The sequence below is a fragment of the Cryptomeria japonica genome, chromosome 2 (genome assembly GCF_030272615.1).
Source record: "Cryptomeria japonica chromosome 2, Sugi_1.0, whole genome shotgun sequence".
Taxonomy (NCBI): domain Eukaryota; kingdom Viridiplantae; phylum Streptophyta; class Pinopsida; order Cupressales; family Cupressaceae; genus Cryptomeria; species Cryptomeria japonica.
The window spans coordinates 399,666,703-399,685,962 of NC_081406.1; the positions used below are offsets into that span (position 1 = coordinate 399,666,703).

A 19,260-nucleotide genomic window follows, 5' to 3' on the forward strand; every position below is an offset into this window, starting at 1 on the left:
ACAGGATCTTGCCAAAATAATACTGTCAGAAATAGCCACTGAGCTAAGTTGCATAATCCCTGCCAAAAATAGTACTTACTATTAATAGCATGCTGCTAAAAATAGTAAGTGTTTCCAAAGTGATTTTTGCCACATTCTGAGCAGCTACCAAACTTACTAAAAATAGTAAGTCTCGAAAAGGTCCTCGGATTGGTTTGCATGTTATACCATCGCAAAGCTCTCAGAAAACCCAGAAAAAGCCAAAGAACTCAATTGTTTCTGCCTCCACTTACTAAAAATAGTAAGTTGGTCAAACTCCATAACTTGCTATGCATGTACCCTCACTGTGAATCTTTCTAAAAACCCAGAAGGAATCCAGAATCCAAACTGACAAATTCCAACATGAAAGCCTTCGAAACTGCAGAAACATCCTCCCAGAGGTAGGAAACCCTAATTTCTGCTTCCGACTAGTCTATGGATCTCCGGAATAGGCTAACGGCCCCGAAAACAAACTAGAGCAAAAAGGGGACATTACAGCTAGTAAGGTACTACGCACCTTTTCATAACCTGGCCTCGTGCACCCTTGTGGAGCCTCATTTAATTTTCTCAACATATCTTGCCAATATGGTGATCATACAACATTAATGACAAAATATTTGCATATAAACATCTTGCAAAACTTTGCTCTACAATCTCTTTGGCTTCATTCTGAATGCTCTCTCGAATGGCCCCTTGCTTCTCTTCACACTAACAAGTTCTTCAATTCTACCCAAAAATGGGTGGCTCTCTACTACAACATCCAGAAAGTCATTATGAGATGGAGAAGGATGACGCCTACTTGATCCACTTCCTTTCCTCAAAGGATGGTTTGTGTCATGAGAAACTCTTTGCATCTGCTTCCTCTTGCTCTCTAATATATCCAGCTATTTGTTGAGGTGGTAATCCATTATTATCCTTTCCTGAACAAGCTTTGATACCTTGCTAGGGAATTGTACATAGATGGGCTTTCACACAACTATATAAGCTTTTGTACCTCACATTACAAAAATTGCATATCCAAACAAATGTTCCACCCCTTTTTACTTGTTCTATCATTTGTACATATTTCCATAAAGGTGACTTTGGATCGGTTTTGAAGCTAGGAGAGCTAGCATTGGTTGCCATTATACTGTTAACAACAAATTCAAAAAACATTTATTAAACAATAGAAATAAATGTTAAATATTTGATTTATTTTAAAAAATTAATTAATATAATTATATTTTCAATAACATAAATAAATTTATCATTTATAGTTATACTATAGTACTATTCATTTTAAATGTTACTAAATTAATATAAGGTTTGATGAAAATTACAAATGTAAATCATAAATGATAAATGCTAATAACAATTTACAAATATTATATTAATAATAATTTAATAATTATAAAATTAAAAACCAATTATATACACATTGTATAATAATAATTATATTATTAAATTTAATAAACAATACGAAAGAAAAAAATAATTTAACATTAAATTTTAATAGTTGGAAACTTGAAAGCAAAAATAAAAGTAAAACTATTAAAATTATAAAATTAATGTAACTTCGATTAATTTCTTCTAAAGCATTTATTCTTTATCGTAAAAAGAAAAGTCTACCCGGTGATGGATTCTGCAAGCTCTTAATGGAGAACTTTGTGTGAACCATGCGATGGATTCTTCTGTGAGCGCTTCACCGAGAACTTGGTGCAAATCGTGTGATATATTCTTCTACAACCGGTCCCTCGTTAAGCTTGAGAACTTGCTCGCGTTTTCATTTGCTCCTACGTCCTCCACTTGTGTTTTGCTCTTGCTTTTACTCTTAGATGTCCACACTCCACCATTTTTATTATGCAAATCCTCAAATAAAATAGAAGGTTTCTTTTACCATTGAAAAAACTGGAAAAAAAACATTTCTAAAATCGCATGAACAATCAAATTCATTTTGGAAACTCCTGTTCGATGTTGGATTCATTGAAAATTGGGGGAAATTCATTAGAAACGGTTCAGGTTGATAAAAACCGAACCTTGTACTAATCTACAAGGTTTTTTGGGCGTACCAGTTTCCAATACATATCCTATCTAGAAATGGCAGGGCAAACCTATGGAACCTTCAACTTAGATGTCATATATATTCCTGCATATGTTCTCAATGTCTACTAGTATATTTGCATGTATTCTAAGTATTTGCAGCCATGATAGAGGGAGAGAGGATTCCAAATAGGGGAACATTGTTGGGGTTATCTTCTAGGTATGCCACCTCATGGTATAAGACCGGGGAGTCCCATAAGGCCAAAGGGGTATAAAGGGAACCGTCGTACTGCCTTTGGGCCTATGAAGGATAGACTTTCAGGGTGCCCTATTGTGATGGCCCTCGTGTTCTCTATCATGGTGAATGGATGCATTAATCATGAGACAATAGGGGTGACAAGATTAAGGGGAACAATTATAGGATACCTCACTAGGTATTCCACCTCATATGGATGGCATGGGCCAATTGAGGCCAAGGGGGATAAGGTCCACCCTTGGATCTAGAGTAGAGGGTCTCTAGGGCACCCTATCTAGTCACCCTATTCTATGCCCTTCTATGATTGAACTCTCTCAAGCATAATTTAATCTTGTAATTAGGACTATGCTTCATATATGTATGATTGGTGTTTCCTAATTAACAGATCTATTTAATAAATTATAATTGTGTATTTCCTAACTTACTTGTAGGGTTACAATTAAAGTGACAGCTATCTCTAACCCCTATGCCACTTCAATGAGGACAAAATTTGGGAATTCATAATTTGGGGACATTACAAAGTAAAGCCTGCATGATGGCCTGGCCAAATGGCGAGGACTTGCACATGTCAACCTTGCCCAGCATAGCAAAAGGAAGCATGCCAAATGCAATGCCCTTGGATACCATCTGGGTTGCTGTCCATCAACATCACTATGGATTGCTGCCCTATAGACTACTCTCAATTACAAATCAAAACAGACAGATTGCCATATAGAAAGATATATGGCCATTGGACAAACATTACTGACAAAGCGCACTTGTTTCTGATTTAAATGCTTTCAGCCAACCAAATGCAGAGGAAGAGTCAAACGATTTGAACGTTTATTGGAAACCTCAGATAATCTGGTTTCTAAAATATATACCAGTAGTTAATACCAATCATAAAATAGTCTGCATTTTGCCATTTGTACAAGATACATATTTTAGTACCAAAATAAACCTGACTTACCTACAAATTTTAGTGACAAAATAAACCTGACTTATCTATGACTGCTATAGAAAGGCAAACAACCATTTAGACGACTGTTAAATGACACTTTTATCTGATTTATATGCTTTCAGACAACAATATGCAAAGCAAAATTCAAATGATCTGAACATTTAAGAAAACCTCGAATATTCTAGTTTATGCAGTATATTAACAGTAGTCAATGCCATAATCAAACAATCTGAATATAGCCAGTGAATGGAATACTATTTTAATGACAAAAGAAACCCGACTTTGAATTTAGAACAAACAATAATTCTCTAATAATCTCTCGAAAGCCCAGTGCCCTTCATGTCAAGCTCTCATGAAAGTACCTCATCGTGGGCTCAACTTCTAAGAAAAATCAGCTTACCAGCCTTGCCCTTACAGTGGCTAGATGTGCTTCTGGCTTAAATCAATGCTCATAAATGAGTTAATAGCGTAACTCTATATCAATCTATCCCAGTTTATTTGATCAAATGTTTACAATGAACAAAATATAAACTTGAAATCCTGAAGATAAGATAGCATAACTAGAAAAACTCAACATAAACAAAAGGCAATATTGAGTAAGCCTACTCACTCAATAAAAATGCATACAGCAAAGTCCTTCAAAGGAACCTTCTTTAGATGCTCTTGAATTATTGCAGCTTTCTGCTCACAATGTCTTTCATCACTGCAGCAATTTTTCATGTGAAGAATTACCCGTCGATCACTTGCTCGAATTTCCGGATGAACATTTGGTCGCAAAGGAGAATATGTCCTCATTAATGTTTCCTGTTGTCATTTGCTTGAATCTCAATGTTTTATATGCGAACTAATATTCCTGAACTAAATTGCTAACTAGACAATCATGATCCTTAAAACACAAGGCAGATTTTAAATCACCTTAAGGATATCCAATGGTGATATGCCATTTTGAGCAGCACCTGACAGCATTTTATAGGCTGGGTTTGCAATTGCTGTGCCAGCAAGTATACCTACAGGTTCTCCTGGAGGTAATGCATCCAATCTATTTTCATAGTTGCACTGTTGTGGCAAATGATCAGTTCCTAAACAGCTTCTGCTTCCATATTGGAATTGAACCAGAAATTTTCCACATGCATTCCTGACTGTTCCATCATAGAAAATTGTTAAATCACGCAGAAAGGCCATTAAGTTTTTGAAAAGTGTTCCTGGTTCTCTTAATCCCATTTTCTGACCCAAAAGACCTTCTCTACATGAGAGAGAATGTATAAATGCCTCGCAAGGGTTCAATCCATTAACAAATGATGATTTGATCAAACCGTAAACCTCCGGTGAATCATATTTCCCATCGCAGTCAAAGGAATAAGAACCAGTAAATGGAATGTGTGAAGAAAGCCTGTTGCGCCATTCACTAGGAAAAGCCTGCCTTCCTGGGAACAACTGAAGCCCTAAAAATCCAACCTGCTGAACCACTTTACTTATAGATCGAGCGTTTCCACTTTCCACCATCAAAACATAAGAATTTGTACTTGACATGACCTTTGTAATTGATTCTTGAACTTCAATTAAATGTTTTTGCACTTGTGATACTATAGCATTCACGTATGCTCCTCTCATGTGCTTCATAAGCTGAGAAATTGCATTGAGCTTGTTCTCCATCTCCTTCATAAATTTGTTTCTGCAGGATATATCACATATAACAACCAAGTCATCAAGGCCTGTACTAAATCCTTCTTGGGACAGCCACTCAATCAAACAACATTCAACCATGTCCATACTCTTAACAGCTGTCTTTGGACCTTTGTGTCGAGCAATAGCATTGAACAATTCTGAAAATGTTTGCGATTTCATTTGGCTTACATTGGAGGATATTATTTCACTATTATTTATGGAAAATTCTTTCTCAATGCAATTGAAATCAGGTGGCATAGCCATCTGAAGAATCTGGTTTACCGTCCAAAATGGCCCTCCATCATGCACCTTAAATATTGCTGGCCCAGGTAAACTTGCTGAAGTCCACATGGACAACTGATACATAGTAGTTTTATTTATAAGGGAAATACAAGGTAGAAGATTTGCAGCAAGAGCAGTATCAACTGTTAGAGCAAAATTTGCCTCTCCACAATGAGAGTTAAACAGTTGCTGATCCACAGTTAATAGTACAGAAAGCTCGGCTCGAGATTCAAGAGATTTTGGATAAAAAACATGAAGGCAGTCTCCATCAAAATCTGCACCAAGCGGGGCACATATAAGAGGATTTATTATCATAGTACGTCCAGGATGAATATATGCTCTCAGGGCCAGCAATGAGTGCTTGTGGATAGTTGGAGCTCGGTTAATTAAAACAATGTCCCCATCTTGGAGCCCACGATTGATGACCTCACCAATTTCAATTTTTTTTAATGTTTTCACAAACTCATTTGAACAATGCTTTCCATCCTTATCCACAAAGGTTCTGCAGTGTCCTTTATCCACAATTCTCTGTAACCTGTCCTTGTTGTAGATGTTGACACACTCCTCTATTGTCACTCTCTTTGCAATTTCTGCAGGAATACCTATTTCGTTTATACTTGTATATGCATCTCCTGTTATTATAGCACGAGATGATAGACCACAACTTTTCTTAAGAAAAATCGACCGAATTTTGTCCAGCCACATGTTAGAAAATGAATCAGTGCTTTTTGTTAATCTTCCCAAATTGATTAGAGGTTCCTTGCTCCCAGGTACCTAAATAATATAAAGCATAATTAAAATACTTGTTATTCGATTTTAAAAAAACCTAAATAACAGAAAGTGAAGACAGCCTTCGTTACAACTCACAAGTCTCTTCATTAAATATACCTTTGGAGCACCCTTTACTCGTAGATACTGTGTGACCAAGGACTGTAGCTCCTTAAACTCAGCTTCGTGAGACATGAAGCTAACTTTTCCGGATCGTGAGCCTCTAATCTCCTCAGAAACATTAAGTATTTTCCTTAACACTAGTGTCGCATTATCCTGGAAAGAAATGAGAACAAGTATAACCATTATAATTCAGTTACAATATCAACGAATTGCCCACCAGATATCAAGGTTTCTATAAATGCCAACATGATGGATAAGCATGATTCTACAAAGAGACAAGAACAAGTATGAGCATTGTTGACCTAGTCCATATATTAACCAACTTCCACCTAGAAAATATATTACTCACTGATGCCATTATTGTTGTCTTTGTCCACATATCAGGAATCCGTACACAGTTCGGAGGTACTGGAAGGCACTCTAAAATAAATGCCCCTGGCTGTTTTACAGACTCATTTGTGCCTAGCTTCTTCAGAACCTTGTCAGGTATTTGTTCCAGGATCTTCATAGCCTACCATATAAAATAGGAATAAATTTATTACATGGAAAATGAAAACCAGTATTTCCTTCATCCTTATTTCTAGTCATTCAAGGATAGTTGATTTCAAAAAAATTAAAAAATAAAGTTCAAGTAATTTATAACATAAAACAATAGCCATTATCTCCAAAACATTTCAGTTCAAATAATTTTAAAAACAACAATTTGCCAAAAACCTAAACATGAATTCTACTTATCAACCTCCTATACTGTTTAGCTAACTGTTATTGGAGACAAAGGATCGTTGCATCTTCTCTGTTGTGTTTTCACAAAGATGAGAACCCAATACAACTGTTAATAGAACTAAGGAAATTGTAACATAATATTCATAAAAGAAGAGATATAGCTTGTGTTCTAAGAGATATAGCTTGTGCTCTAACAGGATACCATGGTGCATATTTCAATTATTCTTTCTAACAAGACAGTATGGTAAGGCTATTTAACATGCATATTCTCTCTCTCTCTCTCTCTCTCTCTCTCTCTCTCTCTCTCTCAATTATTCTTTCTAGTAGGATAGCATGGTAAGGCTATTAGTATTTAACATATATATTGCAACCTCTCTCTCTCTCTAATCTGAATATTTTACAAGTTTACCTACATGTGACATTGAAATTCAATATTTTACCCAATAAATGGGTTTGGGTGGCTAGGGAGCTATGCATCCCCATGTTACCCTGATATCGAATCAAAACAATCCATATGTTAAAGCATATAGTCTAAATATTGAGATGCCAAAAAACTCTTATTGTGCAATGGCAAGAAGAAAGCATTTACAGCACTACTGAACAGAACTATGATAAATACTTCTTCTCCATTATAGTCATTGACAAAGAGGAGAATCTATTGCAACTCTTAACAAAACCATGCATATTGCAACTTAATATTCAGACAAAAAGATATCTAGGTTGAAATCCAAGCAAACCCATCGTGCATAAATGGATCTATCCTTTTCTAGCATGACAGAATGATGCATAATTAGATGAACCTTCCCAGTTAAAGTTTCAGTTTAAAAAGCCCATCTTCCTGTAACTTGGTGCAAGAAATTTAATCTTTTCTACTTCAGAAAGGTAAGGCTATTGAATCAAAGACAGTCAATATTATTAAAGCATGCGATCTGATATTGAGTTGCTCAGAGAACCCTTATTTGGGATGGCAAAAGCACATACAAAAGACTTGCAAAGACAGCCATGGCAACCCTCGGCATGCCTTCAATCACAGTTTTGATTTGGATATATTGGATGTTACAACAAGGTTTCATGAATGAGTTGGTTATAATAAATTAAATAAAAAGGGCCATCCATATTAATGAATAATGAGACATACAAAACTAATGGTGACATTAACAAAACATAAATAATAAGAAATGCAAACAAAATAAAGCACAAGCACGGGCATTGAAACTGACATCAGTCCTTGAACAACATTAAGAGAAGCTAACTTTTACCAAACCTAAATCAAATGGTGCAACTAAGAAAGCTCAAATGAGCTGTGTCTTGCATGCATTAGAAGGATCAGATTTTCCCCAAACATCATAAATCTAACAATGGATAGATAATTAGCAGATATGATTAGGAAAGAAAAACTCTTACCATTTCACAAGGGTTTCAGTTTTCCATGATTCAATATGCAAGTTGAAAGATAAATTAGCAACATGACCCTCAATGTAGAAATTCGTCATCGAGCTTTGTTTAAAAATTAAATCCATGACCTCCTCAATGTAGGATTAAGTCCGAAGATGCCCATGCCTTGAGACAGAACTCATTATAGGCGTATGCTTAGGGGTTAATTCCATGACCTCCTAAATGTCTGATTAATTCCCAAGATGCACCCACCAGAATCCAACGAGAAGATAAAATATGGCATGATTCAATTATAAACATTCATTGTGTTGCTGCTCTCGGAATAAGAATTACACATCAGGTTTAGGTTATAGAAATAAAATTATATCATTTTTCTTTCTCCTGCATCACCTGCTCAAAATATATTGTTTGAACTTTGAACATAAATTTTAGATTATAAAAACTAAATTCTATTATATTGATATGCGACAGATTTTTCAAATGGTTTGACCATCAAAGATTTCTGCTCAAGCATGCAAAAACTGGCAAAGATGCTATCAGTTTTTGCCTAGGGCAAAGGTCAGGGATTTCAAGTTAAAGAGATGCAATTATAAGCAGCCTAAAGCACAGAAAATCTCATCAAACATAAGCCTTTGATGGCAATGTTAGTGAAACGCACCTGGGATTTAGGGCATCTAATTGACTTTGAACAGCATGCAAAAAATAGCTGAGTTATGAGAAAAGTGCACCTAAAACATGGGCAAAAACTGAGTAAACATCCACCAACTAGAAAGATTGGCAATAAGTAAAGATCCACCAAATAAAAAGAAAGAGGGAAGATAAGTCGTAAGCTAAGCCCACATTTGGAGCAGTCATAACATGCCTAATTGCCAAGATAACTGCACCTAAAGAAAGGGAGATAAAGACAAAAAAATTAGGTGCACTTTCGAATAAGTTTTGCCACTACAAAGTTCTGCCAGAATATCCAAAACTGACTATAAGTTCATGAGAATTAGCCTGGGCTAATTTATCAATATTTTGGTCAGTCAAAATGATGGCATTGTCTTGAAAAATCTAGACCTATCGAAAGGTGAGCTGTTCTAACTAAACCTTGGCATGATTCACGAGGGTTAACCCATCTCCAAGCTTTGATGCCACTAAAAAAATTCGACCTTGTTTCCTGGCTAGCATATCAGAAAGGTGCACCCCAGTTCAATTTCCAAGGAAAATTCAAGGAGAGAAATTTGCATCTCACTGTTCCTTGTCAGCTAATGCAGAAAAGGGAGAATATTACGGCAAAGATGCCACCCTTGTAAACTTCACAAACATTTCCATCCGTGGTTCAATGCAGCAACAAGATGTATTTTTCTGATTTTGTCAGGTTTTTAAGGTCATTTCCAGCACCATTTTGGAGAGTTTTCAAGACTAGAAGCAGTTTGTCAAGATTTTTCAGCAACATTGATTTTCTACCCTTCCATCATAATTTTGTTCTGCTGATGCATAGTCCTGAACTAGTGTTCCTTGCTTCCAAGCAGCTATTTTTCTTTTCCAGAGGGATTAAATGATCAAAATCTGCATAACCAAAGTCTGTGACAAGCAGAAAAGAGTCATCTTTCAAGCACTGATTTTCCACCACAGAAAATCAATCAAAGTGCTTCCATAATATTTTTATTGGCAAGAAATTAAAAATATTTTCCAGAACCCCTAATTCTCAAAAAAAAAAACATATACCATGTCATAAAAATCCTTTCAGCCTTCTGCTACAAAATTTAGAAGACACTTCGACCTTGAATTATGGGATTATGTTAAATGAATTAGGTGCCTTCCTCAAGTAGAAATCTCTTTAGAGCAACTATGTTACTAATTTATGCTTCATAAAGAAAATGTGTTAATATTGAAAAAACTTTAAAATGACACTGTATTGATGTTCAACAAATAAAGAGTCTGGTAGATTCTGATAAGGGAGGTGGAGAGATCGATTTACAATCATGTGGTGTTTCATATTAAACCAAACAGGCTTGTCTTAAATGATGACATTTTTGGATCAAAAACTGGTTGGTGATGTTGAATAAATAAACTTTGAAAATCTAATATTTGCAATGGTTTGGGCTTTCATATTAAACCAAAACAGCTTGTTTTAGATGATGTTACCAGATCAAAAACTACTTGTTGGCACTAGAATGGCAAAAATGTCGCATGAATGTGAATAAATTATAATAATCTAATTGTAGAGAAACAAAATTAATGAAACACCTTTTAACTAGCCTAACTTTGCTTTTTTCTATTATAGGTTATGAAAAAAAAAGAACTTGTTATTCTTCAAAACGCTGTCACTAGCTGTTTCAATAGAGATGGTGTAGTTATTGTAAAAGGTGTAAGGACCACCACTACCTTTTGCCAAATAATCTCACCTGAAAACCAAGCAACAAGCATTAGCAGCAAAAATCATTTGGGGAAAAAATTGAATTTAAAAATAAATAAAAAATTGTCGAAAAAGAGACAAAAACTACTTTAAAAAATACATAAGGGCATTTCCTATGATATAAAGAAAATAAAATAGAGTTTAACCCATGAATTGTAGAAAATATATTTTTGTTGTTTATATTCATAATTTCATATTGCTGATTACATAGGCAAAAGGCAAATATTCAATTAACTTTTTAAGAGGGCAGTCACCAAATACACCAAAAAGTTGTCTGAGATCAAATATTAGCCAAGTCTATGAAGTAACTGAGATCAAAACATAACAGACAACAATCCAGCTACTGTTCGGAATTTAGTAAAAGCGGAAGCCATTTTGAAATGATCCAAGAATTTCATTGTGTTTGAGGCAAGGAGTTTTGTACTACGTTACCCCAAGTTTCCCGGACGGGAGGGGTACGGCAAAGGGGACGGCTATATAAAATATAGGGAAAATTCTAAATGTTCATATGAAAACATGGATAAAGCATGCATCTATACATTATATTCGTATGAAAACATGGATATAGCATGTGTATGATACTATGAAAACATTTTAGAATGCAAACATCGAAGATACAACATTATCAATAGACTCAATACTCAATATGCACTCATAATTCAGAATTTCAATTCATTCACATTGTCAATATGCATATCATAATAGATATTAATGAAATAACATACAAAATGCCCAAAGGCCACACTGCTGCCATATTGTTTTATTGTCAATTGCGATATGGAAATCAAAATAGTACTAAGTAAATACTAAAAAGCAAAGTATAATATTTATTATTTAATTTATTTTCTATTTATAAATTTTAAAATTTATAATATGAATTAATTTAAAATTATAAATATTTGATATGAATTAAATTTAATGTTGCCTTATAATTTTTGATAGAGGGCCCATGTTAGAAAAATAATAAAATATAGATAGTCGTATTTTGATTTCATAACTATTCAAATTCAATAATAAAAAAATTGATAGTCATTTTTTAAATTTTTTCAATATAGAGGGCCCATGTTAGAAAAATTAAAAAAAAATTGAAAATACGACTTTTTTTTTTTTAATATTTTTCCCTAGCTCTAGATGTGGGGGACGTCTAGCCGTCCCCAATCCGTCCCCAGCCGTCCCCGGGACATACGGACGTCCCCCACAACTAGGGAAGTTGTCCCCAACCGTCCCTGGGAACGTCCCCTCAAAATTCTGACAATTTGGGGAGGGGGGGGACGTCCCCTGGCCGTTCCCAAGTCCCCGAAACGTCCCCGGGACTGGGACGGGGGTTTTCAGGTAGGGGACGCGTCCCCGGGTTTTGTAGGTTTTGTAGGGTCAATTCAATATTTTAGAAAGCTTATCAAATCATATTCCACAATTGCAATGCTTTATATCATAGCAGCAAAAATCAATTGGGGAAAAAAATCAGCAAACCAAAAGTATACGATTTTTTGAAAAAATGGGTAAAAAATTGGATTTTAAAAAAGCATAAAAAATTGTAGAAAAATAAACACAAACTACTTTTCATTTAACTTAAGGGCATTTCCATAGCATAGAAATATAGAGAGTAAATAAAATAGAATTTAACCCATGAATTGTAGAAAATAGATTTTTGTTGTTTATATTCATATTGTTGATTACATAGGCAAATATTCAGTTAACTTTTTAAAAGGGCAATCACCAAATACACCAAAAAGTTGTCTAAGTCTGAGATCAAATATTAGCTAAGTCTATGAAGTAGCTGAGATCAAAATTTATGAGACAGCGATCCAGCTATTGTTAAGAATTTGGTAAAAGTGGAAGCCATTTTGAAGTGATCCAAGACTTTCATTGTGATTGAGGCAAGGAGTTTTCTAGGGGTAGTTCAATATTTGAGAGAGCTTATCAAGTCATATTCCATAGTTGCAATAGTTTATACTCCCTGATGGCAATTGGTAAGTCTTTTATATGGGGTAGAATTCAACAAAAGGCATTTGTTTAGCTGAAGTAAAAGATTAGCAAGCCACTGGTTTTGGCAATACCTATCTTGTAACTACTATTTTAGGTATAGACAAATTTTAATGATTATGTGTTAAGGGCTGTTTTATTACAAGTATGTAAGTTTGTTTGTTGTCATTCGGATTTATTTCGTGGAGTACTTGGATATATTCCTCACATAATGAATTGTAGGTCTTTGTTTGAGCAAAAATTAACCATATCAATTATAAATTAAAAATCATATATCTAAATCTATATATGATACATGTCTTTGGACGTTTACTGTTGTGGTGGAAACACTCCATTGGTGAGGCAGCCACCAAGGTTTAAACCCTTGTTGGGCCATTAAGATTGCAGGCTTTTTACCTTTGTTGGGCTGTTGAGCTCGTGGGTTTCAACAAGTGAAATGTGGGGAATTATGACCTCCCGAAAATGGCCTCATGAGAAGAGATCCTCTATAAGTGGTCTCTCTGGGATCAGACCAAGCTAACAAAAAGTTTCAACATCGATTCCACATTGACTCTGATTTTGTCTCTGATCAACCCTATTTCTGAGCAATTCAGTAGTTTCACGAGATTTTCTAGGGTTTTGCGAGTTTTTACAGCAATTTTTTCACTTTTTTTTTGCCATTTTTGGGGGTTTTTTAAATGATTTTAACGTGATTTAAATGAAGAAGATCATTTAAAATTGGGTCAATGATTGGTCAACGATTTTTTCGTGAATTGGGATTTTCTCGGGGAATAAATCAGCTGGCTCCAAGATTTAGGATTAATCGGGTATAATAATGATTTTTTGCAGACTATTGCTTCTATGGTCTCTAATACATCTAATCACCCAAATTTTGAGATGGTCAAGGTGAGAGGATATGGTGCTTAGGATCACACTTCTACTCAATCTGCTACTATGATTAATGCCATGCAAATGAGTATGTACACTCCGAGTGTCCATGACGACCATATGCCACACATATTCTGTAGTGTGTGTAATGTGTAACACAAGCATGCACTAGCCATATCTATGCTTCTTCATTGGAATGCATGATAAACAAAATGAACATGCAAATTACTGGCATGAGTCATTCCTTGATTCAAATCAAAATGGTCAATAATACAAGTCTTGGCCAGGTAAACCGTTGAATATAGAAATATGAAGAAAGTGTGTAAAGGCAACTGCCAGTACAACCATATATACATTACAAACATATGATAATTTATTAACTTCTGAGGACGAAAACCCTTGGAGTTGTAAGTGTGGATGAAAACCCATCCCTTCCCATGGAGAATTTACAAAGCAGCAAGCACTATTGAGCAAATTTGTGAAGTCTCCTTTGGAGACAAATTTGATTAATGTTTATGGAATGATGCTATTTGCAGTAAAAAAGTGTATTTGCAGATCTGAGATATCTTATATCTGATTTAGGAAAATAAAAGCTTATTTATTCTGAATATTATTTCTATTTGCCATAAGGATTATTTGTGGTGGATTTGATATAGAGAATAATCGAAGCTTTCCCAGTTTTGGCAAATAATATTATATTCTATGGTTCTGAATGATATTTGTATGGGCTTGATTCGTGTTGGGACGACCTTTTTAAGGTTGGCATTTAAATTGGTAAAGCCGTGAGTTTAAAGCATTTAAGAGTTGCCATGGAACATTATAGAAAGGAGGTTACAATTGTAAATGTTGTTCAATTCTCAATTCAATATGCAAGATATATTCTAGTTATATTTTATTGATCTATGTACTGTCTACTTATATGATAAATCTGATTGTCTACTTTTGTATGGCAGGTGAGAGGAGCTTTTTATAATTTCTATGTCCTTTTTCTTAAATGCCATATGATATATATATATGAGAGGGGAGGATCAAGCAGTGCCTTGACCGGTCATGTCTTATGGACATGACCGATCAAGACACTACTTGATCGCACCCTTTGGTATATAATATCAACCGGTGTTAACATATTTGTCAGCCCGATATTAATCGGTGATCACATAACACATAACATATTTGCCAACCCAATACGACTCGAGACTTACGTAACATGTTTAACCGATATGCCAATCGGTATTAATTATGGCGTTTGGTATTGCAAGGTAACCGAAGTGAATCGGAGTCTATGTTAACAGACACCGATCACTTAACTAATGATTATATTCATTAACCATTGATTGGTGCATATTATATTCGAAGTCATACTGATCGGTATATGGTTATATTAATGCTTCGAATGTTTTCCTTAACACCCGATATCAATCGGTGTGAGTTTATTATGTCTCCCAGATAATATGCGGTTCAAGCATAATAATTAAATACTAATTGATGTTCAGTTTACCGATAATCATCAAATCGGTTTTGCGATGGTTATCCTGATTTGCTAATCGGTGAATGCAACTAATATAATAGATTATCACATCGGAATTCTATATAAATAAAGAATGCTTATCAATTGAGGGCATGATGATATTCATTTGAATAATCGATAGGATAAATTATTGAATGAGAGACTTCATTTATCTCTCATTCAATCATTTATCTTACCGAAGCTATCTATGCATTAACAACAATCCTGATTTGTGGAGATGGCATCAAATATTTGTACACTTAGGAGATACAAAGTCATAGAGAAATATTAATTCAGCAATCAAACACAATATCACTGAATATTACCTGTGCTGGCTTGAATAGAGTTACATTATCAAATTACAAACTGCCATGGAAATTATTCTGAGCCTAGTGCGACCTTTGTCAGGGATGGCATCAACTCTCACAACCTCAGCAAGTGTAGCAAGGGAGTCTCAGATATAAGCAATTCGCCTGGAAGGAGCTTAAAGAAGAATCGGCGCTATTACATTGGCGCAAATATCAATCATTCTATTTCAAGCCAAGGCGATTGGCAGAGATTATACCTCCAGTGCAGAGGCAGGCACAGCTACTGAGACTTACGGGTTCATTGCCAAAATGCACAATTGAACATATACAGCAGTCAGTCACCCATTGGGAAGCATTCTGCCATTCCAATCTCAAGCACAATTTGTGAGGTTAAGACGTGATTTGATATTTGTTATGTGCTAAGAGAACCTGTGTTCTTATCCAATTTTCTTGAGAACGAAAACTCTCTCAAAAATATTGGTTTCAGGGACAAAAAAAACCCTAGCTGATTTTGATTGTTTCAAACATAGATCACAGTTTCACCTGCAAGTGGAGCTTTAGTTTTAATTGCTTAAAAAATGGAGGTATTTGGAGGTATTTGGAGAAAGAATCCTTGATAGGGGAAGCATCAAAGAATTTTTAGTACGGGGAGAAGTATATTCTTAAAATTTGATTTAAGTTTGCAATCAGACATTCATGGACAGAAGTTTGATGGACATCCCTTTGCCATTGATGTCAAAGTGGGAGAGAAATAGAATGGAGAAGAAATTAGAAGACTCATGTTGCCATCAATGACAAAGGGGGAGATTGTTGGAAGTGTTGTCATTGATGTCAAGAAGGTAAGAAGAAAATGTTATAGATAAATTTGTCATTGACGTCAAGAGTGAAAATATTGTTATTGGTGTCAATATGCAGCGATAAGTTTATAAGACAAATAGTTTTGTTGGTACTTTGAGAAAGCTCCTTGTATTATCTTTATAATGAAGTTGATGCAATTGGAACCAAATGGTTTGACAATGAAAGACATCTATGATAAATGATATCTGCAAAACAGATTTAGTTGTAGACAGATATGGTTGAAGAAAGACAAAACCGACTGTTAGCGAATGGACGGCAATACAGATTATGCAAATCTCTTTCTGACAACACTTAGGCATTTATCCAAAAACATATATATATTAATTTCCTAAGTTAATATAAGCGAGTGTTTTTTAATGAGAGTCTATGCGATACAAAAAACAAGGATTTGTTTACATTAAACAAGCAGCAAGGCAGCAATTTTATTAAGGACTGATTTGATATGGAGTGGTAAGAATGCACAGCTATAGCATATTGAAGATGAAAAACAGAGACTTGAAAAACAAATAATGCGACTTCATGAAGAACAAACAAACAGCAAAATAAAAATAATTGTTGAAGGAATACGATTGTGCTGGAGTTAAATGAGGGCCAACTTTCCTATGAATATTAAGGCAGTGATTAGAATAATCAGTGAAGACAGCGATTATGTAATTCCAAATAGCAACCAGTGACTATATTCTACAAGACAATGCATCAATTCATTATATTATGCATCAATTCATTATATTATGCAACGAATTAATGAGCAGCGATTATATAATGAAGACTTCTACTTTGGTTATTAACAAACAATAAGTGACTAAAGGAGCTGCGATGCAGATAATAAACAATGATGAGTTTCGTCTTTAATAAGGAATAGCAACATTGATGTCCCCAAGCATAGGGATTTCAATATACATATAAGTGATGAAAACATTCTACAAGTCAAAGTGAGGAAACAATTATTACGCACTATGGCAATGATTTCATTAGGAATACTGCTGCAGGCCGAATACAGATAAAGAAAGAGAAAGGGCGATAGTTAAACATAAATGCACAGTGATAAATAAGGAACTATATATGAGCAGCAGTTACAATATGTTAAGCAATATATATTAATGCACATTAATTATCATTGAATAAGTAATGTTTGGAAGTGGTAAAACTTATTAGCATAGACAAGGATGCGAACAATATGGTTGGTTGCTAAATTGACAAAGACTAGTAATCAAAAGACTGGTGTTGATTAATATATGATGATTGAGAATTAAGTCCCATAAAGAGGGAAAATGCTATCCGATGAATTAACAATCATGTGGATAATGTTATAAGAAAGCTTCGAAACACAGATTAGTTAAAAGATGTGTAGTTACTTTTCTTAAGGTACGGGTCAATGAAGAGGTGTGATTCATGTGATTTATGTTTTAATATAATAAAGAAAAGACACAAAACTTTTCATATTAAAGAGACACAACCTTTCTATGAAAGGTCATATAAAAGATATAAAAAGAAGATTAAAATCATTTTTGTAGTGGTTGTAAGAGGAGTGTGAATGACGAAGAATAAGGAAGAAAGCTGGTGTATATTATGAACGTCATACCTATTCATTTACACCAGATTGTGGAGACGTGACAAGGATAATGTGAATAAAGAACATAAAGAATATCATTCAAGAAATCAAAGTGAAGAGATGAAGAATTGTTGCAGATTATAAATCAGATTTGTGTGCAGATTGAAAAGTGTGTGACAGTATTTTGGAGTATTCTTCGTGTTTTTGTAAACAGCCATATTGCTGTTTAATGAGTATTTTTTTTATGAGTGAGTATGCAGCAGATTTGTGACTGAATATAGAAAAAATTTAGAGGACTCAAAAATGAAATTTATTTCAGAATTAAAAAGGAATATATGCAGACATGTGAAGACTTTATGAGCAAGTTTATGAACAGATTTTGGGGGGAGATGTTACTATCTTTATGACCAGTCTTGAGAAAGAATATTGTGCATACTTGTAAACAGATTTGTGAAGGAAGGTTATTGCTTGAGTTATGATCAGATTTGTAAAGAAAGAATAACACATAAGCTTGGATCAGATTTGTAAAGGAAAGAAATATATCAGTCAAGATCAGAAGTTGCAATCAGATTTGTGAGGAAGAAAGAACAATATCATCCACTGAAGAATTCGTAGGTTGGTGCCTATCAAATAAGAGATTGGTGTGGTGTCTCTTGCTGAGTTGGTGCTCAGTTGTGGGAGTTGGTGCTTCCAGTGGGTTGGTGCTCACAAACAAACTTAGGGGTTGGTGCCTACAAACATTGTAAAAGAAGAATTATATAAAAACATTAATTTGCCATGGTTTTCTCCCATTTTGGTTTCCATGTAAAACATTGTGTTATTGTGTTCTTATGTGCACGAGTGTTGAAAGTTGGTGAATAATGCTATTGTGATTAATAAAGTTAATCAGTAAAATTTGTTGTTATATTGATTCACCCACCGCCCACCCTCACTCAGTATAACTGTGTGCTCTTCAGTCTTTAGTACTTTATAGTTTGCTCTCAATGTGTTCAATACAAATTTGGCAGTTAATCAGCAGAACCAAGTGATATCAAAACTTCAAACAGCATCTAGTCTCATCTATTAGAGGTACATATCTTGTGTTTTCAAGCGTTTTGGAGGTGTTCCTTGGCATTTTGAGTTGTTTTTCATTTTGTTCATACAATTTGAGGAGGTGTTTCAGTTCTAATTTGTGTTGGGTGCTTACGGGTATTAACTCTAGTAGTTTATAGTGTGTTCAATACTAATTTAGCAGTTTATCAGCAGAACCAAGTGATATCCAATCTTCAATTAGCATCTAGTGTCCTCTATTAAAGATTCATCTTTGTTGGGTACATGAGTATTTTGTTATCCATGTTATTTGGTTCATTTCGGATTGTTGCAGCAGTTTACATTTGTGATCAGAACTATATATCAGCATTGATCAGCAAGTTAATGTTCTCTAACAATGATTTGTAATGCATTTCATATCATCATGTAATACCCTCGATGTTAGTACCGCCTATGGTCTCATATTTTAGTTAAAGTATTTGCTCATCCCACTGAAAAAGTGGAACTGGATGTAATCTCCGTGTTGCACTCCGCTAAATAAGTGGGTAGTCCATGTACTTTTTAAT

The 19,260-nt window shown here is 34.7% G+C and overlaps 1 protein-coding gene across 1 annotated transcript in view; it reads right to left on the bottom strand.

The window, feature by feature from the left end:
• The window catches only part of LOC131064457 (DNA-directed RNA polymerase V subunit 1), a 223,899-nt gene that overhangs the window by 139,481 nt on the left and 65,158 nt on the right, over positions 1-19,260 (bottom strand). Inside the window, exons 9-12 of the mRNA XM_057998604.2 lie at positions 6,421-6,582; positions 6,069-6,224; positions 4,149-5,954; positions 3,844-4,037 (exon numbers count right to left, since the gene is read on the bottom strand). Of these exons, the coding sequence (XP_057854587.2) occupies positions 3,844-4,037; positions 4,149-5,954; positions 6,069-6,224; positions 6,421-6,582 (2,318 nt within the window). The remainder of the gene's footprint in view (positions 1-3,843; positions 4,038-4,148; positions 5,955-6,068; positions 6,225-6,420; positions 6,583-19,260) is intronic.